Source organism: Dipodomys merriami, unplaced genomic scaffold, assembly GCF_024711535.1.
Source record: "Dipodomys merriami isolate MVZ:Mamm:240054 unplaced genomic scaffold, mDipMer1.0.p SCAF_40, whole genome shotgun sequence".
NCBI lineage: Eukaryota > Metazoa > Chordata > Mammalia > Rodentia > Heteromyidae > Dipodomys > Dipodomys merriami.
The window spans coordinates 10592811-10620410 of record NW_027205604.1 but is presented as its reverse complement, the minus strand read 5'-3'; the positions used below and the strand labels follow the sequence as shown (position 1 = coordinate 10620410).

At 39.5% G+C, this 27600-nt stretch overlaps 1 protein-coding gene across 2 annotated transcripts in view; it reads right to left on the bottom strand.

The window, feature by feature from the left end:
• Nucleotides 1-27600, bottom strand: part of Zbbx (zinc finger B-box domain containing) — an 82003-nt gene that overhangs the window by 42480 nt on the left and 11923 nt on the right. Inside the window, exons 4-7 of one of the 2 annotated variants that reach the window (XM_069991947.1) lie at nt 26778-26868; nt 21697-21745; nt 19829-19938; nt 12562-12657 (exon numbers count right to left, since the gene is read on the bottom strand). In XM_069991947.1, the coding sequence (XP_069848048.1) occupies nt 12562-12657; nt 19829-19938; nt 21697-21745; nt 26778-26868 (346 nt within the window). Of the gene's footprint in view, nt 1-12561; nt 12658-19828; nt 19939-21696; nt 21746-23511; nt 23697-26777; nt 26869-27600 lie in introns of those variants that run through there. The other variant, XM_069991948.1, reaches the window with a different exon arrangement.

Below are 27600 nucleotides of genomic sequence, written 5' to 3'. Positions count from 1 at the left end.
AAAGAGGGTTGAGATTTTATGGCTTTGGGGAATGTGGCACTTGTGAAAGTTAAGGTCGAAGAGTTAAAAGTTTCAGTTCAGTTTTTTTCTTTACTCATATGCTTTATGGTAGTGTGGGCGTTTCTAAAGTTTAACCACCATCGTCATACACTGTTTTTTGGCTGTCCAGTGATAAATATTTATGATCGTGTTGACCTAGCCATAGCCCTTTATCTGATCTAGAACTTTCCAGTTCACACTCAGCGTACCCCTTACTAACTGTGCAAGTTTGAAAAAATTATGTGGGGAATATCTTCTTCCATGGCATGATGGTGGTGGTTTTGGCATTAGGATTTGTTTTGTTGTTGCTCAGTTTAGTTTATGGTACTGATTCTTGCTATGGGGTTCAGGTCGGTCTCAAACTCACAATTCTCCTCCCAAGCGTGGGGATTACAGACCTGGACCACTTTACCCAGCCAACATCTTGTTTCATAGGGTTGACTTTCTTTGGTTTGTGTAGAAAAAAAAATTTTATTGGAAATACAACCTTGCATTAAAAACTAGCAGTCCTGGGCTGGGAAGGTGGCTCAGTGGTAGAGCGCTTGCCTTGCATGCATGAGGCCCTGGGTTCGATTCCTCAGCACCACACAAGCAAAAAAAAACCAGAAGTGGTGCTGTGGCTCAAGTGGTAGAGTGCTAGCCTTGAGCTGAAGAGCTGAGGTACAGTGCCCAGGCCCAGAGTTCAGGCCCCATAACCGGACCCCCCCCCAAAAAAAACTAGCAATCCTGCACTCTATAGAAGAGTTCCATTATTTCTCTTAAATTCACTAGGCAAATAAAGAAGAGAAAGCGATATAACTGCATACCCAGAGAGGAAGACTTTGTTACAGCATTGCTGGAAACACAGTACCAATCCATTGATTGCTGTGATTGTTGAAGAGAGTTGGGACTTGGAAATCTTAAATTAAAAATATATCCTTTTGAAGGATCAAGTTACATACTAAATTCACTCATTTACACATTTATGATTTTAATTTTTTATGAATCAGTTAAAAATAAACTTAAATTTGAAGTCATTTAAACTTTAACTGTTTTTAAATTTTATATCATATGAATCATTCCTTGTTTTAAAAAAATGCTTTTCAAATGAGAGTGGTAATTCACACTTGTAAACTCAGCTTTGCAAGAAGCAGAGATAGGAAATAACAGAGTCTGGATAAAACATTAGGAAGATTCCCCATCTCAACCAATAAGCCTGGTATGGGGATACAAGGCTGTAATCTTACCTATGACAGAGGTAAAACATGGAAGATTTGCAGTGTAGGTCAGTCAGGCAAAACCACAAAATTCTGTCTGAATAATAACTAAAGCTAAACGAGCTGGGGGTGTGGCTCAGGTAGTGAATAGTGAGGCAATAATGAGACCCAGAGTTTGGACAAAGATGTGGTCCACTGTTAGGACCAAAAATTCACTGCAAGCTGGGAAGAGGAGGAAACAGTGGGGAAGCAAAGGAATTTCCATTGAGCAGAAAACTGGAAAATAAAGAATACGAGGCAGTCGCTCAAGTCTCCATGAAAATACAGGAAGGTACAGAGTGAAAGAAAATTAGAGTTCTGGAACTCAGCAGAATCACACTTAAAATCCCATTCTGCTCAGGGTCTATCTGACGACAGAGAAGTGGTATTGGTATACAATATTAATAATCTGAAAATAAGACTACTACTTATTGAACTTACCCTAACCTGGACAGAAATTAAACCCTAGAAATGAAAAATGCACGTGCTGAAATTTATTATGTTTTCCAGCAACAAATAACTTAAAGTAGAACTTAAGAGACAATTTATTCACCTTTCCTGGAAAGATCTGATTTTTTTACCAACTTTTATTAATCAAAGATTTATTTAAAGTTACTCTCCCTTAACACATAAAAGGATAATAAAACCGAGCAGAGATCTAGACGATAATTTATGATATATGCAACTTATTCTTCAACAGATAAATGATGTCAAATAAAACTAATGTGGATTCAGTATTTTAGCACTATAACAAAGATGACATAAAAACAACACAGAATGGTTCCAAACCAGTTAGAGTAAGATACTATCACATAGGAATGTAATAGCTTAAAAAAACTAACATTGTCAAACTTTCTTAAATCACTTGGAATCAAGAAAAATAATGACATTGTTTAGTTCTAAATAATTATGCCTTTCTAACTTTATTTCAGCACTAAAAAAAAAAAGATTCTACCCAAAGAGAACTCTTACAATGAGCAAGAACAACAAGAAGGAAACACAGGAAAGTCACACCTGCAATTTTATTTCTGCTTGGAGCTTTGCTATCATGTAATTATGCCCATATTAATTATCTTATCAAGTCTCCCTGCTATTGTTTAAGGACTGTATTTTCATGTATGGTGAATGCATTCAAATGAGTTAGATGCATTCAACAATTATTCATATCTGAGCTACACAAGGATCACTATGATTTCAGATCCAATGATTTGATTGACAGATTTTGAGACATAATGGAATTCCCTCCTAAGAGCAATCAAACCTTTTCATACTTGATTTTTAGATATAGTATTGGACTTGCAATCTTTACTAGACAATTCACATCCCACAGAATCAATGAGCATTAAAAGAGAGAGAGAGAGAGAGAGAGAGAGAGAGAGAGAGAGAGAGAGAGAGAGAGAGAGAGAGAGAGAGAGAGCAAAGGAAATTACTGTACAACTTGTCAACGACCATGAAAAATCATGAGAACTCCCAGGAAGCCCAGTGAAGGATGAAGGCTGAGCAGAGGAAGTTTCAGACACATGCTTCAGCTGATGCTCCTCACTGTTCCTCTGTTATCCGCTGCTTGAACAGGGAGCCGGGCCATTTTAACTCACAGTTGATTTTACAGAAGCCTTACAATATATGCATTAGACCACTCACGCACAACATAGCCTTAAGTTCACTAGTCCATACTGTAAACTACAGGTCTTGTTGCCCAACAGATCCCCAGGCCTCAGTTACCTTTTCTACTATATCTTATTTCTTGTAATTGCTTTTAGTTTGATGTACCATGCATTAATGACACAGGGAAGTTTCATTGTGATTATTTCTTTCATCTATACTGTGAACTTGGGACTTTTCTCAAACATGTTTGGTAGGCTTCTGTCTGTCCATCTGTCTGTATTTAAGTCCCCTCCATCCTTCAGTATCCTTCAGTATCCTTCTACTTCTCTTCTCCCATTCTCTAATTCCTCAGACAGTGTTCTCTTACATTCATATGCCATCACTATCATCATCTGCATCATCATCACCAGCAGCAGCAGCAGCAACATCGCTGTTTTAAGCCTCGGTCCCATACATGAGTGAGAACATGCAGTATTTCGCTTTTTCCAGTGCTATTTGTCTTGCTCAATATAATGGCTTCCAGTTCTATTTTCCCGTGGATGATATAACTTGATTTTTCCTTCTAGCAGAGTAATAGTACGTGGTATCTGTGTACCACACCTTTTTTTATCTGTCTACCAGCTGTTAAACACTTTGGCTGATTCTAGAATGCTGCCTGTGAACAGAATTGCCTCTGTCCCACGTTCAAGATCCACTGAGCCAGGCATCCCTCTGTCTTCCATAAAGCTATGTTACAGACCACAGCAAGTGGAGTTATATGTCCATTCCTGCCTTATTTACTTCATTTAGTATGCCTCTTCTTGGTCCATGTTAAATGTTTCTAACACACATACATACACATAAACATACATCTACACATAAATGCATACATATATCTACATAGAACCATGTACACACATGCATACATATGGGGAAGTAAATTCGTATGTTCATTGTCATAATTATGGTGATATCATGGGTACATTAATATGTCAAAATCTGTCTGGATGTAAACATCGGTGTTCTCTATTTCAATCATCCCTGCATAAAGCTATGAAAAAATATTCTAAACATTAAGCAAATATTTCCACTCATTCTTGGGGCAGATTGTCACCAACATAACTTTGCCTTCTAGGCTTTAAATGTAACAGACACAGGAAGAGCATTGAATTTCTACCACTCCTTTCCCCTGACTAATAAAGTCTAATATATGCAGCTCCTGCCATGAGCAGAACACTTTTTATATCAATTGTCATATAATCTGTTCTTCTCAACAGCCCTGCCAGGTTCTGAGCTTGCATATATCAGGTCGGTCTGAAAGAAAAGCCTGGCTCTCCCTTTGAGTTGACCGGGGACAGCTGTACCTAAGGCTGAAAACCAGCGACCCTGCCTCCTGTCAGCTGTTCCTGTGATACACTGCTCAGTCACTCAGGAGTTTGCCCTTTGTTCTCGGTGCAATTAGATGTCCCCTGCCCCTTGTCCCTGCCTCTGCCGGTTGTCTTCACTGCTTTCCCTGATCTCTCCATACTGACATCAAACATTCATCATCAGCTGTAACTGCAATGATTTGCATAGTACTTAAACTGTCTCACATTCAGACTCAATACTCCTCCTCAACTACTTTCATTATTTCTCCAAGCAATCCACACGAAGACACAGGACACCATTGGACATCAAGGAAGTGCAAACCATCAAAACCACAATGCAATGGTCTTCTCTATTCAAACATGGATTTGTTTGCACAAGTCCAGGTGCTGAGAACATAGCAATGCACAGGAATCAGTCCTTCTGAAAGGACTGAAATGCATCCGAAGATAGGACACAAGAGTGGTTAGTAGCAGTGTAGTTCTAAAACTCCTTTTCCCAAGAAAGGACTAAGTGGCAGCAATCATATTGAAAGCAGTGGACACCTACCTTTAATACAAGGAAACGGAGTTGTGCATATTTAAGAACTAAATTAAAAAGGACAATATCTAGTTGTTAATATGCATTTATATGATTCTATAATATCATATCAATTAATGGATGTAACTGGCAAGTCAGTATGTTTTCTTCAGGCATTTGATAACCTGTAATATAAAGCCATGTGCATTGATGGTCCTTTACAGGTATCCAGGCCTTCCAAAAGTAAAGGACCATCAATGCACATGGCTTTATAATCTTGTCCATCACTTTGATGACTTTGAGAAGAACAACTGAGCATGCTCCACACCACTCTGCCCAAAGTTACCCTTTAAAGACTCAGAGTTTCTCATTACCCTCTGGACACCCAACAACCCTCTGGACAGGTTTTGAAACTGCGCTTCACTGCCAAGCATACAATGGCCAGTCAGAGGTGATTCCAAATTGAGGAGGAGTGGATCTTATGGGGCTGTGTTATAATTTGTTATAATGCTTCCCTTCCCCCACAAAAAAAAAGTATATGGAAACGTAACCCCCAATGTGAGACAGTAAGATGTGAGAGCAGGTGAGATGTTAAGAGTTGATTAAGTCAGGAAGACAAGAGTATATGGATGGACTAATCCATTCATGGGTAAATCAATAGACTGACAGGTTCTCTGGACAGTAGATCACATAAATGCACATACACAGATCACATGAATACAATGTGTAATACATAACACATAACAAATACAATAGATCACATAAATTTGGCTCTGTCTCATATGTGTGTGTGTATTGCAAATCTCTTATTTTTTCTATTATCTTTACAAAGGAGTTGCCAATTTACAAAGCAGTTTATAAATACAGTGCATCTTGATCAATGTCACGCGTTTTAACATTCTCAGCCCTACTCTTACCTCTTCCTCCTTTACTTTTCTTAATTTTGCAGCATCTACAGTGAATTTCTAACTGTGTTCTCCCCCTTCTCCCCTTCATTCATCTACCGTTTCTCCTCAAGGCCCCACCCCCTTCTTGTAAGTTTCCTGGTGTTGAATTTGTTGGGCTTTGACTTCATTTGTGTAAGGAATTACATCATTTGAGTTACCTCAGAGTCTATCCTATTTCAGTTAACGCATGCTCTATCTCGTGTTATAAACCCCTTTCCTACCACACGATGTCCCAATGTCTGGCACCACCTCAGAACTTGGCAGAGTTCCTGCCAGCCCCTCAACCTATCTTTAATAAGTGACAAAGCCTATGGCATTTAGTTAGAGAACCAGAAAACAGACAAAGCCTACAGTAGGCTCTTCTTGGGATGAGCAACTTCAGAAAGGCATGAAGGGGGGGGGACTCCACAAGGAGCCACAGAGGGAGAGAGCAAGGTGCTAATGAGGAGAGACAGGCACCCCACTGAAGACCATCCAAGTAATTTTGAGAAAATCCAAACCTGAAAGTGGTGCTTTCTCCTCCATATCCAGATAGGGACAGTGTGCAGTAGAAAGCCATCATGTCCATTGTCGATTGTTAAACAGCAAACAACAAAAATAAGCTACTATAGACTTAGGAAGCACACATGGTATTGTGACATTTACTGAGATTTCGTCTAGTCATTTGTTTTCTTGTATGTTCAGGCAAACGCTTATTCCCCAGCATATCCATGTTTCTACAGGTATATTTTTTTGAGATACCAGAAAACATGGAATATTGACCTAGATATTTGCCTCTTCAAGATCTACCCATTTCACTATTGCTATTGTTTCCCTTTGGACCTTGAATGGTACTGGAATTTGACTTCTGGGCCTATGCTTGCTATGCAGACACTGTATGAATTCTTTCATATAGCATCCCTTTTACTCTATTTTCTTCAGGTAGAGGCTCATACTTTTGCCCCAAGTCAGCCTTGGATCATCATCCTCATCTTTGTTTATCTGGGATTACAGAAATGAACCACTATGCCTGGCTTATTTGTTGTGATTGGGTCTTGATAACTCTTTGTCTAGGCTAGCCTACTAAAGTATCTTCTTGTCAATTAATAAAAGATGCCTATCATAATCCGTTAATGATTTATTGAATCAAACTGCCTATGTACATGTCATACTTAATAGAATATCTCTTAGTTCTTCTCTCCATTCTTCTATTCTTTTTGATACCCTGGTCTCTCCAATCTGAATAGTTATGAAAAGGAAATGGAAATATCTGACATATTGAAACCATACTTATGACCTGAAAACAGTTCCTTTTCAGCTTAAGTGAGGATGGCCTTTCTATACATAGAAATAGAATGTTCATATTTAGCCATTCCTTTTCACCTCTGCCTAACGTGAGCATAATTAATTATTTACCAGAAGTCAAAGAAGGTAAAGACACTAGATGCTTGGAATCACCGCCATAAATCCATCCTAAATCAAACTAAATGTCCTTTGAATTTAGTCAACATGGATATAGTAACAGCTTGCCTTCAAATTTTCAAAGATCCATCATTTAACTAAAACAAGACATGCCAGTACTTGTAAATCTATGACTGAGTTGTAGATTTACAGGACTTCAGAATGAGGAATGGAATTGTTTACAGCTGTCAAATACAGCTACATTTCCCAATAACCAGCAACTGCATCATACACTAGAAAAACAAAGTATAAAAGCCATTTGTCATTCATTTGAGCTCTAGGCCATATGGACTGGTGTCACTTGTCACCTGTCTGTCCTCGCTTTTCACATTAGGTAGGAATTCAGCAATCAACAATACCCATGACTTCCATAGCTATAAAATGATAGAAAGATTCAAACACACTAACCCTGCATAAATGAAGTCTATGCAGCTCATCAACAACCAAGTGGCCATCGAATTCGGCAATAACTCTCACATGTACTCAAGGAGAAGGGGGAGAGTTGGGCAAAAGGAGAGAGGAGCAATAAGGTTACTGGGGAAATAAAAAGACATGGGGGAAAATGGCAGCGGGACAATTGAAGACCAGATTTGATGGCAAGGAATGGATCAAGTCCATAATAGGAGGGGGAAAAGGGATGAATCAGAACAATAACTGCATAGCTATGCATAATGTCTGAGCTATTGGATACTTCTTTTAATAAGTGTTTTAATCACAAGTAATCAAAACAATAACTTAAATAGCAATAAATAATCTATTTACAAAGTTGAGAGGGAATATGGAAATCCTTTTGAAGGGTTTCCATCAAAGGTATTTGTTTATTTATGCCATTGTTATTACATGTAGTCAAGATCAACATTGTGGTATGACACGACTTCTAACAAAGAACAGGTAATACAACCAGTCTGACATATGACATACCCATTTAGATGCAATGATTACTATTGGCAAACATATAAATATGGCACAGGATATCACTATTTTTTCTTCCTTATAGAAAAAGCATCTGTATAAACACAAAGAAACATGACTCAAACTTAAAAAAAAAAAGAGGATAATATAATCTTCTATGAACTGAATAAACCTGAAGGAAATTCTTCTAGACAAACTAATTCAAATCATCCCAAAAGTCCTGCCTAATTTCAAACACAAGTGTGGAGTTTAACTATTAAATTTACAATTTTTAGAGGACCCATTTACTTGAATTACTTGGAAAGGATTTTTTTCCTTCAAAGTCCTTCATTCCTCAACTCTGTCAGCAGGTGAAATGCTGTGATATAGAAAGACAGCAATAGCAATACAATAGAATTGGTGTCCAGAATGGCATTTCTGTGTCAAACATCACAACTCCACCTCCTTAATGGCAAAGGCAGACTAAGGAATGCACCCAGTATATAAGCAGCAACTAACTTCAGCACCCACAGACTGGAGGGCAACACAAAGGAGAAACACGAACCCTTAACCAACTCTAACCCCAGCCCAAACTCTAAACCCAAACCTAACCCAGCTCTAACACTAACCCCACCCCAGCTCTAACTCCAACTCCAACCTCTGCCCTAATCCTAATCCCAAACCCAATCGCAACCTTAACCCCAACTCCCAACACTAACCCCAACACTTACTATTATTTAACTTAATGAACCCTTGCATTAGAAGCAGCGTAGCCACAATGCATGATTATTCAATATGCCTTTTAATTTCTACACATATGAAATCTATTCAAACTAACTTTTGAAAATAAATGTGTCTTCTACAATTTAAGATTCACTAGAAACTGAAATATCATTTTGCTATTTGTGGCTTAGCAGCCTTTCCTCCTCTGAAATCAAAACTGGAAAATGTGATGCTGGCAGCAGAACAAATGGGGAAAAAAAGAAGGAAGAAGAGAAAAAAAGAAAATGATGAAGCTATTGATAGATTTGTTAGCTTGATTTTGGAGATAGCTTCACTACATACACAGATAGCAAATCAACAGAATGTACATCGTAAACGAATACAATTAGGAACTGTCAATTATACTTTAGTAAGAATGGAGACGAGTCTCCAGATCTTTCTAAATGCTCTGTGCATAGGTGCTGCCCAGCACAAAGGAATTTGAATCAACAGCTGATTTTTAATTATAAAAAGTGGATCATACATTTTAGAATTTTATAAGAGCATGATCTGTAAGTTATGGTCCCATTCTAAGTTATAACAGGAAGTGCGTTTTCATTATGATAATAATGTGAGATAGAAAAACCTGAATGTTCTAAAGTATCCTCTGTGAGATTCAATCCATATGCTATCAACATGTGGGGAACAAGAAGCCATGGCATGTTAAAATACAGAGACAGAGACAGAGAGAGAGAGAGAGAGAGAGAGAGAGAGAGAGAGAGAGAGAGAGAGGAGAGAGAGAGTGGGAGGGAGGGAGGGAAGGAGGGAAGGAGGGAAGGAGGAAGGGAGAGTGGAAGGGAGGAGGGAGGGAAGGAGGGAGGGAAAGAAAAGAGAACAGACAAGGGCCCTAGTGCTTAGCTACCAAACAGCTACCATGTCTTATTCTGCTTTGTATCCCCTCATGAGCTCACATGGGGCTGAACTTCACTGAGTGGCAACTTAGACACAGGTGAACAAACAGTGAAGGAGGAAAGCCTCATACTGACTTCCAATAGGGGATCTGTAGTATTATTTTCTAAGTGGAGCCTTTTCAATTAAATCCTATATTGTGTATACATAAGCAACTAGACTCACTTTTTAAAGGGTTTTCTTTTTGTTCTTTGGGGGTTTAATTCTATTTTTTTCTGTCTTTCTTTCTTTCTTCCTTTCTTCCTTCCTTCCTTTCTTTCTTCCTTCCTTCCTTCCTTCCTTTCTTTCCTTTTTTCTTTCTTTCTTTTATGCTAAGGATCAAACCAGAACGTTGCACTTACTACACAAGGGCTTTGTTACTGAGCTACATCCCAGCCCTAGACTCATTTTTCTGAAGATACATTTTCATATCTTGGGGTTCATTTCACTTAGCATCATCTTCTATGGTCAGATAACAACAATGCTCGACAAGCAATGTACTCATTGCTTTACTCTTGTAACTTAAACCCCTCTGTACAGCATCTTTACAATAAAATAATTGTTTAAAGATATATTTTCAAAAAAGATATATTTTCTTTTTTTACTATACATTTTTTATTGTAAAGATGCTATACAGAGGGGTTACGGTTAAATGAGTAAGGTAGTGAGTACATTTCCTATTGAGCGTTGTTACCTCCTCCTTTGTTTTTCCCCTACCATCCCTTCCCTTCCCACCTCCCCAACTCCCCCCTCCTCCACCCCACCAAAGTTGTAAAGTTCACTTTCAATATAAAAAGGGTATATTTTCATTTTATAAGATCAGCTCATTTTAATCCCTTCAGGAAAGGAAGAGGTAGATTTGTATCTTATTCACCCTCTGTCATTTCTCCCTGAAAGCTGAACATACTGAAGGATGATTCTCAGTACCTGACCTCTGGTACATAAATTAGGTATGTTTGATTGTGTGTGTGTGGGGGGGGGGTCCATGGGGCTTGAACTCGGCCTGGGTGCTGTCCCTCAGCTCTTCAGCTCAGGGTGAGCGCTCTACCACTTGAGCCACAGCGCCTCTTCCGGTTTTCTGGTGGTTAACTGGAGATAAGAGTCTCAGCCTTTCCTGCCCAAGCTGACTTTTTTTTTTCTGCTTATGTGGTGCTGAGGAATGGAACCCAGGGCCTTGTGTGTGCAAGGCAAGCACTCTACCACTGAGCCATCTTCCCAGCCCCTTTTTTTGATACGTTTTTTATTGTAAAAATACTATACAGTGAGGTTACAGTTCCATGAGCAAGGTAATGAGTATATTTCCTATTGAGCATTGTTGCCTCCTCCTTTGTTTTTCCCCTATCATCCCTTCCCTCCCTACCTCCCCAACTCCTCTCTCCCCCACTTAAATTGTAAAGTTTGTTTTTCAACATAGTGTCTTGTACATCTCATTGTTACAATGTGTCAACCTGTACCCTATTTAAGCATTTTGGTTTTTTTTTCCCCCTTCCCCTCCCAAAGCTAGAGAAGTGTATATACAAGATGCAGGGCACTGACATCAAATACAGTGAAAACAGGGATTTTTTTTGTTTCTTTGTATGTTCCTCCCCCACGCTGGCTTTGAATCGTGATCCTCAGATGTCAGCCTCCTGAGTAGCTAGGGTTACAGGTATGAGCAACAGGTGTCCAGCTCAATCTCTCTCTCTCTCTCTCTCTCTCTCTCTCTCTCTCTCTCTCTCTCTCTCTCTCTCTCTCTCTCTCCCTCTCTCTCTCTCTTCTCTCTCTCTCTCTCTTCTCTCTCTCTCTCTGTCTCTCTCTCTCCTGTCTCTCTCTGTCTCTCTCTCTCTTTGGGGGGGGGGGGATCATGGGACTTGAACTCTGGACCCAAGCGCTGTCCCTGAGCCTCTCTGTGCTCAAGACTAGTGCTCTACCACTTGAGCCACAGCGCCACTCCCTGTTTGATGTTTTATGATGACCTTAGCTTATGTCAGCATAATTGAATGTTCTCAATATTTGTACTGAGAAGACTCCTGGCAATTGAAATCTACCAATGATCATTTTAAACCCCGCTATGCTCATCTCCCTTAGTCTGGGTACAAGAATCCTTAACCCACTCTACAAAGGCTTCGTCCCTGCTTGACTTTATCTGCAAGACCTGGCGAGCAAGATCCCCCAAATATCCGCCTTGGTGAAGTCAGTGCCTGGCAGGAACTCCTGCCAGAAGGCACCTAGGAATACATGTTGAGTAAATTACTGAAAAGAAATGAATTAAATAGATGACAAATCAATGCATCACTAAATACAGCTAGTTACATAAATATCTCTGTATCTAACTGAAGCTATTGTTGAACAATCAGGATTTCCATTGGCCTGGCATTTAAAAGATTCGATTCGACTTAGAAAAACAGGCAAAACAAAGATGAATACATAGGAGTAAATAAAAGTTCCCAGAAGCAAAGTAGAAGCTTGTGAGCCTAACTCACTCCTCTAGGATGTCAAAATGTAATGACAAAGACAAAATTCTCTACAATATACATGAAAGGAAACTGGAGATTTTACTAATAAACTAGGTAGAAATAATTTGTAAAATAAGTCATGTGTTCATTTAAAACCACAATAGAGAGGAAAATTGCCCAATTTTAAATGTCAAGTGTACAGGAAGAATGCATAATCTAAAGACTCTAATCAAGCTAAAATGTTTTAGGACCTATATTAAAACAGTTTAAATAGCAAAATAGAACCTTGATTAGTGTTCAATTAAATAAGTTTAAGATATATGTCACGACTGTCTGTACATAATAGAATTTTAGAAAAGAGTATAAATCATCTAGAATTCTCAATACTATTTTAAATGCCTTTACATTGAAATAAATTATAAATACACTGCAGTCAAACATTGTAGAAAGGCCTACCTGTAAAAGTGTTGTTCGGTGGAGCTTGAGTGCCCCCTTCTGGTGAATTTTAGCAAAGCAGCCTGTGCAATAATCTTCACCACATTCAAGGCATACCTTCAAAGAACATGGTACATGGGTGTGATTTTGAGAAAAAGTTTAACTGCAATATCATTGGTCTCATACTCGAATCACACACAGCTTACCTCCACGTCATCAGGATAAAACAGCCACCCAAAAATAAGATTTCAACCTTTCAGGACAACTAATGTGTAAACTCTAATTGCTTCCTTAAAATTAATGCAGTAGCTGCAAGATAGGTTCATATATGTATGTAGGGTTTCTAATTAAGATACAACACAACCCAATAGTTTCACACTTAACTATTCGACCTGGTTTTAAAGAAGTAGCATGAATCATATTACTGATCAATTTATTTCATAGAACAGTTCTTTTTAGTGACTTATTTATTGACTTATATGGGCATTTACACAACATAGTTCATTGTAAACAAAATATGTAGCCAGACACTTCTATGAAAGGTATCACTCATTGATTCTCACAATACAGTTTATAAAGTATTCTTTAAAAGGCTTACAATGAATATACTGTGTGCAGAAAAAAACTGAAAGGGCTGTATCCCAATGCCCACAATGTTTTTAACTGCTACAATGACTTCCCAATTCTCTAGGATGTTAAAATGTAATTTTAAATGACACTGATGATTTTTTTTTCAGGCGTAAGATCTTCAAAAGTGAAATATACCTGTGGCTAATGCCGTTCAAACATGACTGAAAGTAGAGGGAAAACAGACCAATTCTTTCCTTAATTACCACAAATAAAGTGATTTTCTACCTTGTAACAACCCCACTGCTAATATGATAAACAACAGAGCAGTGGCTCAGACCCCACATCTGAAAAAGTGTGCAGGCAAGCAAGCAGGAGATACAAGCAGGAGGGCGGGGGGAGAGAGAGAGAGAGAGAGAGAGAGAGAGAGAGAGAGAGAGAGAGAGAGAGAGAGAGAGAGAGAGAGAGAGAGAGAGAGAGAGAGAGAGAGAGAGAGAGAGAGAGAGAGAGAGAATGTTCAGGAAGCCTTGACAAAGAGTTCGTGGTTCTGTGAGACCCAGTCTCAAATCCCTACATGGCTTGGGATGAGAGGTGTACACCACTGTGCCCAACTCTAGCTTGAAATGAGGTCACAAGAACTTTCCTGCCTGGGCTGACCTCCAACCATGATCCTCCCCCTCTCAGTCTTCCAGGTGCCAGGGATTATAGTCGAGTCACCTATCCCAGAAAACCTTGTCTACTAATTTTACTTGTTCACTAATTTTATGCCAAAAGTCCCCCTGTGAAGATCTGGTTGCTTGCAATAGTTAGAAAAGTTTATCAAATATAAAATGATTGGAATGACACCATAAAGAGAATAAAGATAGAAGACATTTTATGTACTAAGATGAAACTAGCAAAGGTGAGTTAAACTAAAATAGCATTAGCCATATCCTGAACTTTTTTCCTTTCTCCCCTCCCCCCTCCCCATTCTGGTCATGGGGTTTCAATTCAAAGCCTGGGTGACAACGCTGGGCAGTTTTTGCTCAAGGCTAGTTCTCTGCTGCTTGAGGACAGCTCCACTTCTGGCTTTGTAGTGTTTAATTAGAAATAAGAGTCTCCTGTTCCATCTGGCTTTGAACCCTGGTCCTCAGATTTCAGCCTTCTGAGGAGCTAGGGTTGCAGGCATGAGCCTGCACCTGGCCTATCTTCAACTTTGAATGAATTGGGACTCTGTTGTAGAGGCTTCTACACATTTAATTTTACTTAGTCTTCACAACAGCCCTGTAAGGTTCAGATGAGTGAGTGCATCTCCATGTGCATTCAAGGTTAAAAAAAAAAAAAAGGAACACAGTGAATGAGAATCTGTCCACAATAATCCAAGCCAATGCAGTGATGCAGACAGAAGTTGAACCCGCCCCTCACTCCAACCTCAAGCTTTTAGCCACAAGATACATTAATAACCATTAACGCAGCCTCTGACTATTAATTATAGTACCAACCACTTACTGGAAAAACCTTGATAAAACCGGCTTAAAGTAAAATCTAATATTTCAAATTACTGAATGGCCTAATATTTATCAAACTCCTAATGCATACATCTAAAAGTGATTAACTATACAAAATGGGATCTGTTACTTAACTAGAAGAAAAAGAAACGTGAACCCTCTGTGATCTCATTTCAAGAGCTACGGGGTCTCCAGCAAATCACGATATCATCATCCTAGTTGCATGATTCTAAGTGCAGCCTAAATTTAAAATCTCTAATTTCAAATATGGTAGTAGTATTACATTAATATAGATTTCCAAATGTGTTCTGCATTGTTTTACTTTAAAATACCTTCTCAGTTGTCAGTGACTTTCTCGCATTTGGCCCTTCCTATAGTAGAGTGTAATCTGAAATGCATTCCAGCATGTAATTCTAAGGCAAGTATTTGTTAACAGATCTTAAATGGAAGCAAACCAAGCATATCTTTGTAAGCTGGAAGATCAAAGCTAGAGTTGCAGAGTCAGCTTTCTTCTGTCTTTGGTTATACAAGCATATTTGGATTTCAATGGGGTTAAAATGCCTACAAAATGGAAACATCTTCTTAAGCAGCTTGTAACCCTGGCAGGAAAACACAAAAATCGTTGATAAGAATGTGTCCCTCACAGGCAGACATCTTCAGCTCAGAGCTCTGGGTTATCACGCGCCTTGCCCACCTCAGGAATTCCAGAGCGGTTCTACCACGCCTGCAAAACCCAGCTGAGTTTCAGTTTTCCATGTAGGCCAAATTAATCTATAGTCTCTCACTATTGCTTTCACTTTGGACGTGTGGAAATAGCCTAAAGCCACTTCCATTATCTTTAATAAATAAGCAGTTGGGAAGAGTTGAAATTTATCTTTGCCACCAAAATAGGATCTTCTGTCACTAAGTCATGTGGCGCGTCACCTTCCACTGTACATCACACACATGCCATCGTCCCTTCCCTGAGTCACAGCATGCCAGCTCAAAGACATGTTGGCTCATTAATATGAATAATTAATAATTAATATTAGTTTTCAAAATAGATTAATGTTGATCTTGTTTTAGAAATGAGAAAACCTCGATAGAATTATGATCTGCAAATGTCATATAACATTAATAGGAAGAACTGGGCCTTAAACTTTCAAAATACAGATTTTTAACTGATCTCCAGTGTGCCATTTGTCCCCAAGGAAGGCCAGGAAAATAAAATAAAGTCCTACTATCCACTCAGCAATGTTAGAAGTAATGCTAGACTCTAAGAACCAAAGATAATATAACCTGACTCTGCTTTACTTCAGCCTAACCCACATTTTAAATAGTTTATTATTGTATTTTTGACAGCTATCATGAAATTTTGTTTTCATTGCAGCTCCAAGAAAATCCTTGTTTAGGGGTTTTTTTATAAGACAAGTATAGATCTGGGCACCAGAGCCTCTCTTGTCTTTAATCCTAGCTTTTCTGGAAGCTGAGAGCCAGAGGATTTCAGATTCAAGTCCACTAAAGCAGAAAAGTCTGAAAGATTCCATCTGTGATTAACCAGTAAAAAGCTAGACTGGTAAAAAAAAAAAAAAAAAAAAAGTAGCATGTCAGTTATGGTTTAAAAAAAATCAAGCAAAGCATGAGGCCCCGAGTTCAAGCCTTAATTCCAGCACAAAAAGTACAGAACAAAAGCAAATGGAAGAGCAGGCACCAGTGGCTCATGCCTGTAATAATAGCTATTCAGGAGGCTGAGATCTGAAGATCACCGTTCAAAGCCAGCCCAGGCAGGAAAGGCTGTGAGACTCTTATCTCCAATAAAGCACCAGAAAAAAAGGAAGTGGCACTGTGGGTCAAGTGGTAGAGGGCTCACCTTGAGCTGAAGAGCTGAGCGACAGCTCCCAGGCCCAGAGTTCAAGCCCCATGACCAACAAAAAAAGGGGGGTGGGATTCTTTATTTCCAGCTCCAGCCCTATTACACCACACAGGATGTACCATAGCTTTCAGGAAGTGTCGAGCTCAACTAAATACAAAAAAAAGGATTGTTGCAATGGGTCAACCTGTATCCCTATTTAAACAATTTGTTTAAATAGGGATACAGGTTAGAAGTGGTACCATGGCTCAAGTGGTAGAGTGCTAGCCTTGAGCTGAAGAGCTCAGGGAAAGCACCCAGGCCCAGAGTTCAAGCCCCATGATGGACTAAAAAAAAAAAAAAAAAAGCTAATTAGAGATACAAGTTGACTCATTGCAACAATGAGATGTACAGATGTACAAGATACTATGTTGAAAAACAAACTTTACAATTTAGGTGGGGGGCAGGAGAGTCAAGGAGGGGAGGGGGGAGTGTAGTCATGGAGATAGGAGGGCAGGGATGGTAGGGGAAAACAAAGGAAGAGGCAACAATGCTTGATAAGAAATGTCCGCATTACCTTACTCATATAATTGTAACCCCTCTACAGTATTTTCACAATAAAAAAAACTTATTTAAAAAAATTTTAAAAAGAAAAAAGAAGTTTACAATTTAGGAGAAGGGAGTGGGGGGTGAGGGGGAGGGGATGTAGTTGTGGAGGTGGGAGGGAAGGAATGGTAGGGAAAAAACAAAGGAGGAGGCAAGGATGCTTGATAAGAAATGCACTCATTACCTTGCTCATGTGATTGTAACCCCTCTGTACATTATTTTCACAATAAAAAAACATTGAAACAAAAAAGAAGACTCAAGTAAATAAGCTCATTCTATGAGGCCAGCAGTAGCCTAATACCAAAACTAGACATAGTCACAACGAACAAATGATTTATCTTTGATAAATATAGATGCAAAAATCCTGAACAAAAATGGATTAACTGGCTGAGTACCTAAGATCCTAGCTACTCAAGAGGCTGATCAGCCCACTTTGAAGCAGACAAATCTGCAAGATTCTTATCTTGAATTAACCAGCTAAAAGCCAGAAATGGAATTGTGCTGGTACTGAGGCTCAAACTCAGAGCCTCAAGCTCTTGCTTTACATTTTCAATCAAGACTGGAGCTCTACCACTTGAGCTGCCCCTCTAGTATCTTTTTTTTACAGTAATTGAACATAAGACTCTCTTGGGTTTGTCTGCTTAGGCTGGTTGCAGACTATAATCCTCAGATCTCAGCCTTTTGAATAGCTATGATTTTAGTCATGAGCTACCAGTACCCAGTTTGGTTTTTTTTCTTTCTTTCTTTCTTTTATATTTGTCAGTCATGGGACTTGAATTCTGGGCCTGGGCACTGTCCCTCAGCTCTTCAGCTCAAGGCTAACCCTCTACCCCTTGAGCTACAGTGCTACTTTCAGTTTTCTGGTCATTAATTGGAGATAAGAATCTCATGGACTTTCCTGCCCAGGCTGGCTTTGAACCACAATCCTCAGATCTCAGCTTCCTCCCTAGCTAGAATTATAGGCATGAGCCACAGAGCCCGGATAGTACCCAGTTCTCATTACAATTCTTTGGCTGTTCAATATTTGCACCAATGAAAACTTCGAGAATCATCAAAAATATTTTAACTGTCTTCTTTCAGTTTCACTTAATAATTTTTAAGGGAATATAATCAACAAGATCTATATAACATGAATGGGTAAACAAATGTCATATAGCTATCTATACCATGAAGGAAGAATGCTTAGTAATACAAATGAACATACTATAAATAAATTTAACAACATAGATTAATCACCATATGGAGGAAATAAGGCCAAGGGATGGTGTGTGTGTGTGTGTGTGTGTGTGTGTGTGTGTGTGTGTGTGTGTGTGTGTGTGTGTGCGTGTCTGTGTGTCTGTGTGTCTGTGTGTACTCTACCAACCCATTTACATAAAGTTAAAGAACAGACAGTACTGAATCTGCAGTTTAGACACTAGCCTAGCAGGTCCTGTGTGGTAGATCAGAAGAGGCTTTTTCTGTGGTTAAATACCATTCTGTGGGGCTGGGAAGGTGGTTCAGTGGTAGAGCGCTTGCCTTGCATGCCTGAGGCCCTGGGTTCAATTCCTCAGCACCACATAAGCAAAAAGAAAAAAAGCCAGAAGTGGCATTGTGGCTCAAGTGGTAGAGCGCTAGCCTTGAGCTGAAGAGCTGAGGGACAGCGCCCAGGCCCAGAGTTCAGGCTCCATGACCGGACCCCCCCAAAAAAATACCATTCTGATTCTTGACATAACCTTTCAAAAAGCATTTGTTTACCTTTCATAGACCATATCTTAACAAGAGTAGTGAATGAGAGGAAGAAAATATGATAGCTGGCAAGAAAAGACAATGTTGTAAAGTTCGTTTTTCAACATAATGTCTTGTACATCTCATTGTTTACAACTTTGGCAGAGGCAGAGGGTGAGGGGGGGGCGATGGGAAGGGATGGAAAGGGGAATCAACAAAAGAAAAGGAAACAATGCTTGATACGAAATGTACTCATTACCTTGCCCATGTAATTGTAACCCCTCTGTAAGGTATTTTCACAATTAAAAAAAAAGAAGAAAAGAAAAGACCAAGTCCCACAGGAATTTGTTAAAATAGAGTGAGAAGTGAGATTTGGAGATCTAAAGGACTTTCTGGGTTTACTTTGAGTTTTGACTTTAGATGGTAGACATTGCTGCATGCTCGGGTGGACAGGTGTGGCTGGAAGAAGGAAAATCACTGTGGAAAGTGGGATCCTTAGACAAGAATAGAAAGATGCAAGCAAGGAGCCAGTGGTCACACCTGTAATCCTGAATATGCTAGAGGTTAAGATTCAGAGGATTGCATTACAAAGTCAAGTATGGCAGAAAATTCCACTAGATTTCATTTCCACAAAACCACCAACAGCTGGTCTAGAAGTCTAGAGTAACAGCTGAGCAAATAATCCAGTTGCATCAAAGCAAGGCACCAAGTTCAAACCCCAGTGTTACTACCAAAAAAGGAAGGAAGGAAGGGAAAGGAAGGAAGGAAGGAAGGAAGGAAGGAAGGAAGGAAGGAAGGAAGGAAGGAAGGAAGGAAGGAAGGAAGGAAGGGAGGGAGGAAGGAAGGAAGGAAGGGAGGAAGGAAGGGAGGGAGGAAGAAAGGGAGGGAGGGAGGGAGGGAGGGAGGGAGGGAGGGAGGGAGGGAGGGAGGGAGGGAAAGAAAAGAAAATACAATTTGCAAGTAAGGGCAGACATCCATTTTAGAAAGCACATCACCCCAGTAAGAATAAGTAGATGGCTGTAAATGGAGATAAAGTTGGGACTGGTGTGTAAGGCCAAGGGAGTTCCATGCATATTGTTTACCATAATGTACATACTAGGAGAGCAGATTTTATCTCACACTGTCCACAAGTCTTCCCTTTTGTCTTGAGTTTTTCACTTCCAGGAGAATTTGCCATCTTGTGCTTAACTGGCTGTCTTACTGTCTCTGGAAGGAAAATCATGTCAGACAAATCACTTTTAAATATGATGTTTAGCTTTCTGATTAAGTCAGGAAAGTGTAAGCATTTCAAAATGACCAATATTTGTGACTCAATGAGAAGGATAGGTAGTCCAAGCTAATTGTCATTTGACTGCAATTCACGTAGCAGCTTCTTGGAGCACTCACAGGCCCAAGCCCTTAAACAGCCAACACACCCACTGCTCAAAACATTTACAATTACAGAGCTCTAAAAATCTTACACTTGACACAGTCCTTGTGATGCTTTCCCATATCTGGATCAAACTGAAGTAGAGAAAAGTTTATATACACATAGAAATATTACATATAATGCGCATATAGATATACATATGTGCATATACACTCATACAAAAATACACGAAATTTTGTATGTTTACAACATACATTTATATGAATATTGTATTTATGTTTCTATAACTCATTAACTCACACTATGTGAATCACTCAAAGTTAAACCTGTTATTTCCTTTGGAATTATTACAAGTCCAAAACCATGATTTATGTTTCTTAACAATTTCAAATTAAGGTATTAAATATAAAGCAAATTTTCAATATTCTTTTTTTTATTTTTTGGTTTTGGGGTGTTTTTTTTTGTCAGTCGTGGGTCTTGAACTCTGGGCCTGGGCACTGAGCCTCAGCTCTTTAGCTCAAGGTTAGCACTATACCACTTGAGCCACAGCGCCACTTCCAGCTTTTTTGTTTATATGGTGCTGAGGAATCAAACCCAGGGCCTCATGCATACCAAGACAAGCACTCTACCACTGAGCCTTCCTAGCCTTCAATATTCTTTTAATATCCTGGAATAGTACAATTTAGAATTTTGTATTGCTAAATATTCTTACTGGTTTGAAGAACATATCAATAAAGTTCAAGAAACAATACATTGAAATCCTTCACCTGTAAAACATGTTATCATTGCAATTACATTGTGAGGTGGCATTTTTGCCATATAATGACCTCCAAGAAAACAGAATAAAACTAATTTTGAAAATTCTAACATTTATAAGATGACTTCTTTGTTGCTTCGTATGTATAGCCCCTGTTTTTACTGTATTTGATGCTGTGGAGGGGAAGGGAAAAAACAAATTGTGTAAATAGGGATACAGGTGGACTCATTGCAACAATGAGTTGTACAAGATGTTATGTTGAAAAGCGAACTTTACAACTTGGGGGGGAGGGAGAGATAGGAAGGGATGGGAAGGGGAAACAAAGGAGGCAACAATGCTTGATAAGAAATGTACTCATTTCCTTGCTCATGTAATTGTAACCCCTCTGTATGGTATTTTCACAATAAAAAAAAACAAAAATTTTCAAAGAAAACATAAAAACAAAAATTACAAAATCATGTCATTGCAAAAAATAAATCAAAATGTCACTGGGGTGGGTGACCTGTAATCCTAGCTATTTAGGCTGTTGAGAACTGATGAGCTCCATTAGAAGCCAGAGATTCTATCTCCAATTAACCCCCAAAAAGCTGCACTGGAGGTGTGGCTCAACTGGTAGAACTCCAGTTGTATGTGATAAAGCTGAGTGAGAGCAAAAGATCTTGAGTCCATGCCTGCTTCTGACAGGAAGGGAGGAAAGGGAGGGAGGGAAGGTGTTGGTTAAGGGTCCTTATGCTATATAAAGAAGTCTAGTACTTTATTTCTGCATGTAATTCAGGGAAAATCCAAGGACTATGAACTACATTCATCTCATCTAGCAAGATAGCCATAAACTGTTTACCTTGACTCTCGTGCTTCAGTAATTTTAATTTCAGTTTTCCACCAGGAAACTATGAATGAAATAGATATTATTTGTCAGGTATAGATTCTTGTTTAAAGAAATTTTAATTAAGTCTCTAACAAAAAACAAGATATCATAACACTAAGGTACAGCTTGTATGAAAATTTGTGGAAGAATAATATAAAACTAGTCAGAGATCACGGCTTAAGTACACCCAGACTTAATTAAAATTTGATTGAAAAGGAAGGAAATGTAAACACAATATACACAAACCAGTTTTAAAAACACATACCAGAAATAAGAATCCGTTATACATGATCAGAAAATCGTCAAAAGAGTGCCCGCATTCAGTGTGCTGTAAGGCTGAGTGAACTCTCCATTTCTGTTCTTTGGAAAGCCCACAAAGCCCAATATTTGTACAGACTGAGTCTAAGCTGAAATCCAACTGAGCCATTCTGCTACACAACTGTAGGAACCAGTATTATTCTCTTATTTGCCAAATTTGAAGTATCATTTGCGTTAAACACCATGGCCTTCAAATATATATACCTATATACATATATGTATTATATGTATATATATATATATATGTGTGTGTATATATATATATATATATATATATATATATATATATATATATGGAAGTAAGGTTCACATCTAGGTATTTCAAATAATCATTTAAAATACTCTGGTATTAACATTTTAGAAAACCAAACAGACCTGCCAGCTGAATGTATTCTCCTTGGCCTTATTAAAACCAACATTCAAAATCCACAAACAAGCAAGGATGTGGTATGCATTTATACAGGCAGCGTCAATTCACACACCAATTTCAATGTGCAATGTGTCTGCTCAATTGCCCAATTTGTCGATGAGGTTCTGGAACAATGGCAGCCTCTCTATCTCTGACTGCACTGTCTGTAGGCATCTTTGAACATTTAAGCCTAATTATTCTCTGTGGTTTTGCTTTAGTGTCCATATGCTGTGAACTAGCTGCTCAGATGTTTTCTGCACCGAACACAGCAGAAAAGAATTTGGGATGGAAGTAATCACGTTTCATAGGACTCACACATCTTGCTTGGAGTTTTTAAAATTGTGAATATTATCCCAGTGACAGATAATTTAATCTCACTTTTTCCATATCCAAAGTGTCCGGTCTGATTACCTTCATGGCACGTCTGGATTGCGGGCCAGCCAGGGTTCTAAAGCTACTTGAACAGAACGGACAGGTGCACAAAAGCCACACAGAACGATGATCATAGACACGTTAGGATTTTTTTCCCCCTTCACCAGGATTCTTTTGCTGTTCTTTGAATGGAGTTATATTTGTGTCACTTTATTCCAATTGCCCGCAAATACCTCAATGAGCCAGCAGCTAGGGGCTGTTTTGAGGGAGGGGAAGGAGGGAATTCCCTCGTCAAATTGGAAATTGGTCTAATTCAGAGGAAGTTTGGGTGTTGGAATAGGGTTAGACCAACTTTACCCACGCGCGCACATGCCCACACGCGCGCACACACTGGACACGCCTGCGGTGTTTGGTCCCCGACACTCCCCAGTGCCCGCCGACTGCCAAGGCGACCTAGGCAGAGGCCTCCCTCACTTCCCCCCCCCCAGCTGACCCCACACACGTCCTCGAGATGATCTTTCCACCCAGGCCTCCCACCAATCCAAGGAGCCATATCGCGTCCCCCAATTCTCAGTCTTCCCTTGCCAACACCTCGCCCGCACATTTGCCTTGGCTGAATGAACCCTGCGCTCTACCGTCCCCAAAGCGCGGCCAGAATGCATGCGCCCGATCCCTGCCCCGGAGCTCACCAGGACGGGAAGTCCGAACCTGAGAGCCACGGGCCACGGGGCGCACCAAGGACGCGGGGCATGCCAGATCCGCTCCCATAACAGCCTGGCTGAAGACCCGATGCCTCACTGCCCCTGCTGTCCTGGTATTCTGGCCCAGCAAGCCATCGCCATGCGGCCACTGGGGGCCTCTGATTGCCTCTTCAGCACCACCCCGCCTGGAGGCACCATTATGACCAAACTGGGCACCTAAGCAGCCACACCTTCCCACTCCCCAGCTCCTGGGACTGACCTTCATCCCCTTCCCTCCTCTCCCTCCTGCACCTCCCCTGTCTACCACTATTGTGATGAAATAAGCCCAGGGGTCTTCCATATTGGCTCCTTGGGCGTTAGCAAGCCCCCAACCCCGAGGCCCACCAGACTTCTCCAGGCCTCTCTTCTCAAGAACTCCCGTTCCCATCTCAGGGCCTTTCCTTGCTCTGAGCCAATGTCACAGCCTTTAACTTTATTAAGAACCCTGGCATCTTCCTGTTGACCCTTTCCATGGCATCTAATTGGACCCCCTGTTATAACCAACCTCCCTCTCCTCCCTCTCTCTCTCTCTCTCTCTCTCTCTCTCTCTCTCTCTCTCTCTCTCTCTCTCTCTCTCTCTCTCTCTCTCTCTCTCTCTCTCTCCATATATATATATTTAAATTTCTTCATGCTCTTTTTTCCATCCATCATTCTCAACTCAGAGAAAAGACAGTGTCAGTTCTTTGCTTCTTTCAATAAGTCTTTTCTTTAAATAAGGTTTCTTTTAATAAGTCAACTCCTCAAAGACCACACCAGCGTCTGACAACCTCTGCGACTTCAAGCCTTCCTCCGTTTCCTTTCAAGTAGAACATTTCCCCACTCCTAAAATAATCACACAGTGAAGTTGAACGTTGAATCTCTTAAACCCTTAAAATGTCACTAATCACCCACTCTTTCCAACTGTTTGAAATCTATATCCACAACTCATAAGTATGAACCAATCAAAATTAGATCCAATGGATTAGATCAGATGGATTGTTCAATCTAATCCACTCCTTCTGTATTCTCATTTTTCATAGAGACTTTATTATGATTCCCAAGCAATAGTACCACATGTTTACTAGCAAGGGTAAAAGAGAATCAGAGATTAAAAGACTCCCTAAGATTACAAATTGAATTATACAAATAATCATTTTGATGGACAGATTGTAATCCAGGGTCTTGGGACCTCAGCACCACTGACATTCTGTGCTATGATTGTCATGGGAGGTGTCAAATAGGTTGTAAGAAAGTAATGGCAGGCTGGGAAGGTGGCTCAGTGGTAGAGTGCTTGCCTTGCATGCATGAGGCCCTGGGTTCAATTCCTCAGCACCACAAATAAGCAGAAAAAGCCTGAAGTGGTGCTGTGGCTCAAGTGGTAGAGCGCTAGCCTTGAGCTGAAGAGCTGAGGGACAATGCCCAGGCCTAGAGTTCAGGACCCACGACTGACAAAAAAAAAAAAGGAAAAAAAAGAAAAAAGTTAATGGCATTTCTGCCATATACTATTAAAAAAAACAAAAAAAAAAACAAAAAAAAAAAACCAAGCTAAAGGCTGGGCTCACTGATAAGAACTGAATGTGTCTTCAATGCCTGGGCAAATGTCTCCTGGAGAGTAAAATGTCTCCATGAGAAACACTGGTCTACACTGATACACACCATACCACACACACACACACACACACACACACACACACACACACACACACACACACACACACACACACACACACACACCTCACTGTACAAAGTATTGGACAACACTTACTGGTCCCTGTTTTCCAAACTACCCTCCCTATGTATTTTCTTTTTCCACATACTTGCAACGTTTTGATTCTTCCTCTTCTCCAGCTACCCTTAATCATTAGCTTTGAATAAATCCAAACCAGACCTGGGCTCTCATACCTGACCAGGAGCAAGGTATTTTATTTCTTTTAATACCCTGGCCAGGAGCAAGGTATTTTACTTCTTTGATGTTGTTATTTTATCTGAATGATATATAGGATAATAATTCATAGACCAACACATTGCCACTTAGGAATAAAACAAGTACTGAGGGAAGTGAAAAGAAAAAGCCAAATCAACTCCAGTCTCCTTCTTAATTCTGGTGGTAGCAAAAGGGATTTTGATTCCCTCTTCTTTCCCCCCAATTAAAAATATATCCAGCAAACTCTCAACTCTGTGTACTATTATTTCTCAAAGACTATATTCCTCATAAGCTGAGTTGGTTACAATGTAAAGCTTTTCATTGAGTTGAATAAAAAAGTATTTTGAGGCACCCATTTTTCACATTAGAGGAGATCCTCCTTTAGAACAAAGATAGCTCACTGCAAGTCTAAAACACCATTTCATAAACATTATTATTTGTAGATCAAAATCACCAAGCCTACAAACACAACCAGAATTTTAATACATTTATAATAACATCTGAAACATGGTCCACTCCTCCAAAAAGTCAGGAAAACTTAAAGTGGTCAATAAAGCTTTAACAATTAAAGAAACACACCTCATTATGAGAATGACACTATAAAATAAACTGCTTATTTTTGAAGCTAAAATATTTAGAAGTGCCAAATAAATTTCTAGATGTCAGTTGACACAACTAATTTTAATTATATATATGAGTGTGTGTGTATAAGTTAAAATTTTAAACAGAAGCCTTGCACTAAAGAAGTCAGAAATGATTTACATTATTTAAATACCCTTTAGGTGGTGTTAATCTTGAATACAATGCAATGTTATAGTTTTAGAATACACAATAATGATAAAGCAAACATATAGTTCAAAACTGAGATGCAATTTTCTCTTTCACATCACACATGGAAGCAACACTATATACATAATTATATATCATGCAGGATATGAAAGAACTAAACATACGTGAAATGATACAATGTTAAGAATAAAGCTTATAATTTGTTAGGCTAATTCACATTTGCTTTCATTACGTAGTTCCCTTTTACATATTTTAAGTGAGAATTGAATTTAATGGAAATTGTTTCCTGTTTGGAATTGGGGAGAAAGTCCAAATCAACCTTATGGATGAAAATCAAAACTATGTTGGGATAATGAAAGCTCCATATTAACTGAAAAAAATAAATGTAAACATCTAATACTCCATGAAGTTGTTAAAACAAGAATAATAGATTCTTGAGTATGGAAGAAAATGCAAACCATAAAAAATAATTTATATCTCTTTGGTTTGCAAACTGCCTGATAATCAAATAGTATCTCCTTACCTTAATTGCATTTCCTTTATTTTGTGACATTGTGCGTGACTGATTGCCCAATCTACCCACTTTTCCAGATTTCCAATGATATCCACTTGACCTTCAACAGATACAGACAAAAGAAGATGTGATTACTAAAACATTTCTCCTTTTAATGAAAACAAATACGTTTTCTCTGTTTCAGGGAATAGAAATTCAGATGGTAAAGTGTAAGAAACCACCACAAAAGGAAAGCAAATACCAGTAGTGCCCTAATATCTTAATTTTGAAATATGACTATCATATATGTGAGCGATGGCTGCAGAGAACTGAATAAAAGGCAAATCTCCAAACACAGATGAGGAATTCCTGATTTTGACATTTAGAAGGGCTGGGGATAGTTTTAGAAGTTAATAGGAAACTTTACAGTTTTAAAAACTAAGTATCCAGCTGGGTGTCAGTGGCTCATCCCTATAATCCTAACTACTAAGGAGGCTGAGATCTGAGGATCGTGGTTCAATGCCAGTGAGCCAGCAGGAACATCCATGAAACTCTTTTTTTGGGGGGAGGGGGGTCCAGCCGTGGGGCCTGAACTCTGGGCCTGGGCACTGTCCCTCAGCTCTTCAGCTCAAGGCTAGCACTCTACCACTTGAGCCACAGTGCCACTTCTGGCTTTTTGCTTTTTGCTTATGTGGTGCTGAGGAATCGAACCCAGGGCCTCATGCATGCAAGGCAAGCACTCTACCACTGGGCCACCTTCCCAGCCCTCCATGAAACTCTTATCTCCAATAAACCACCAGAAAAACTGGAAGTGATGCTGTGGCTCAAGTGGTACAGTGCTCACCTTGAGCTG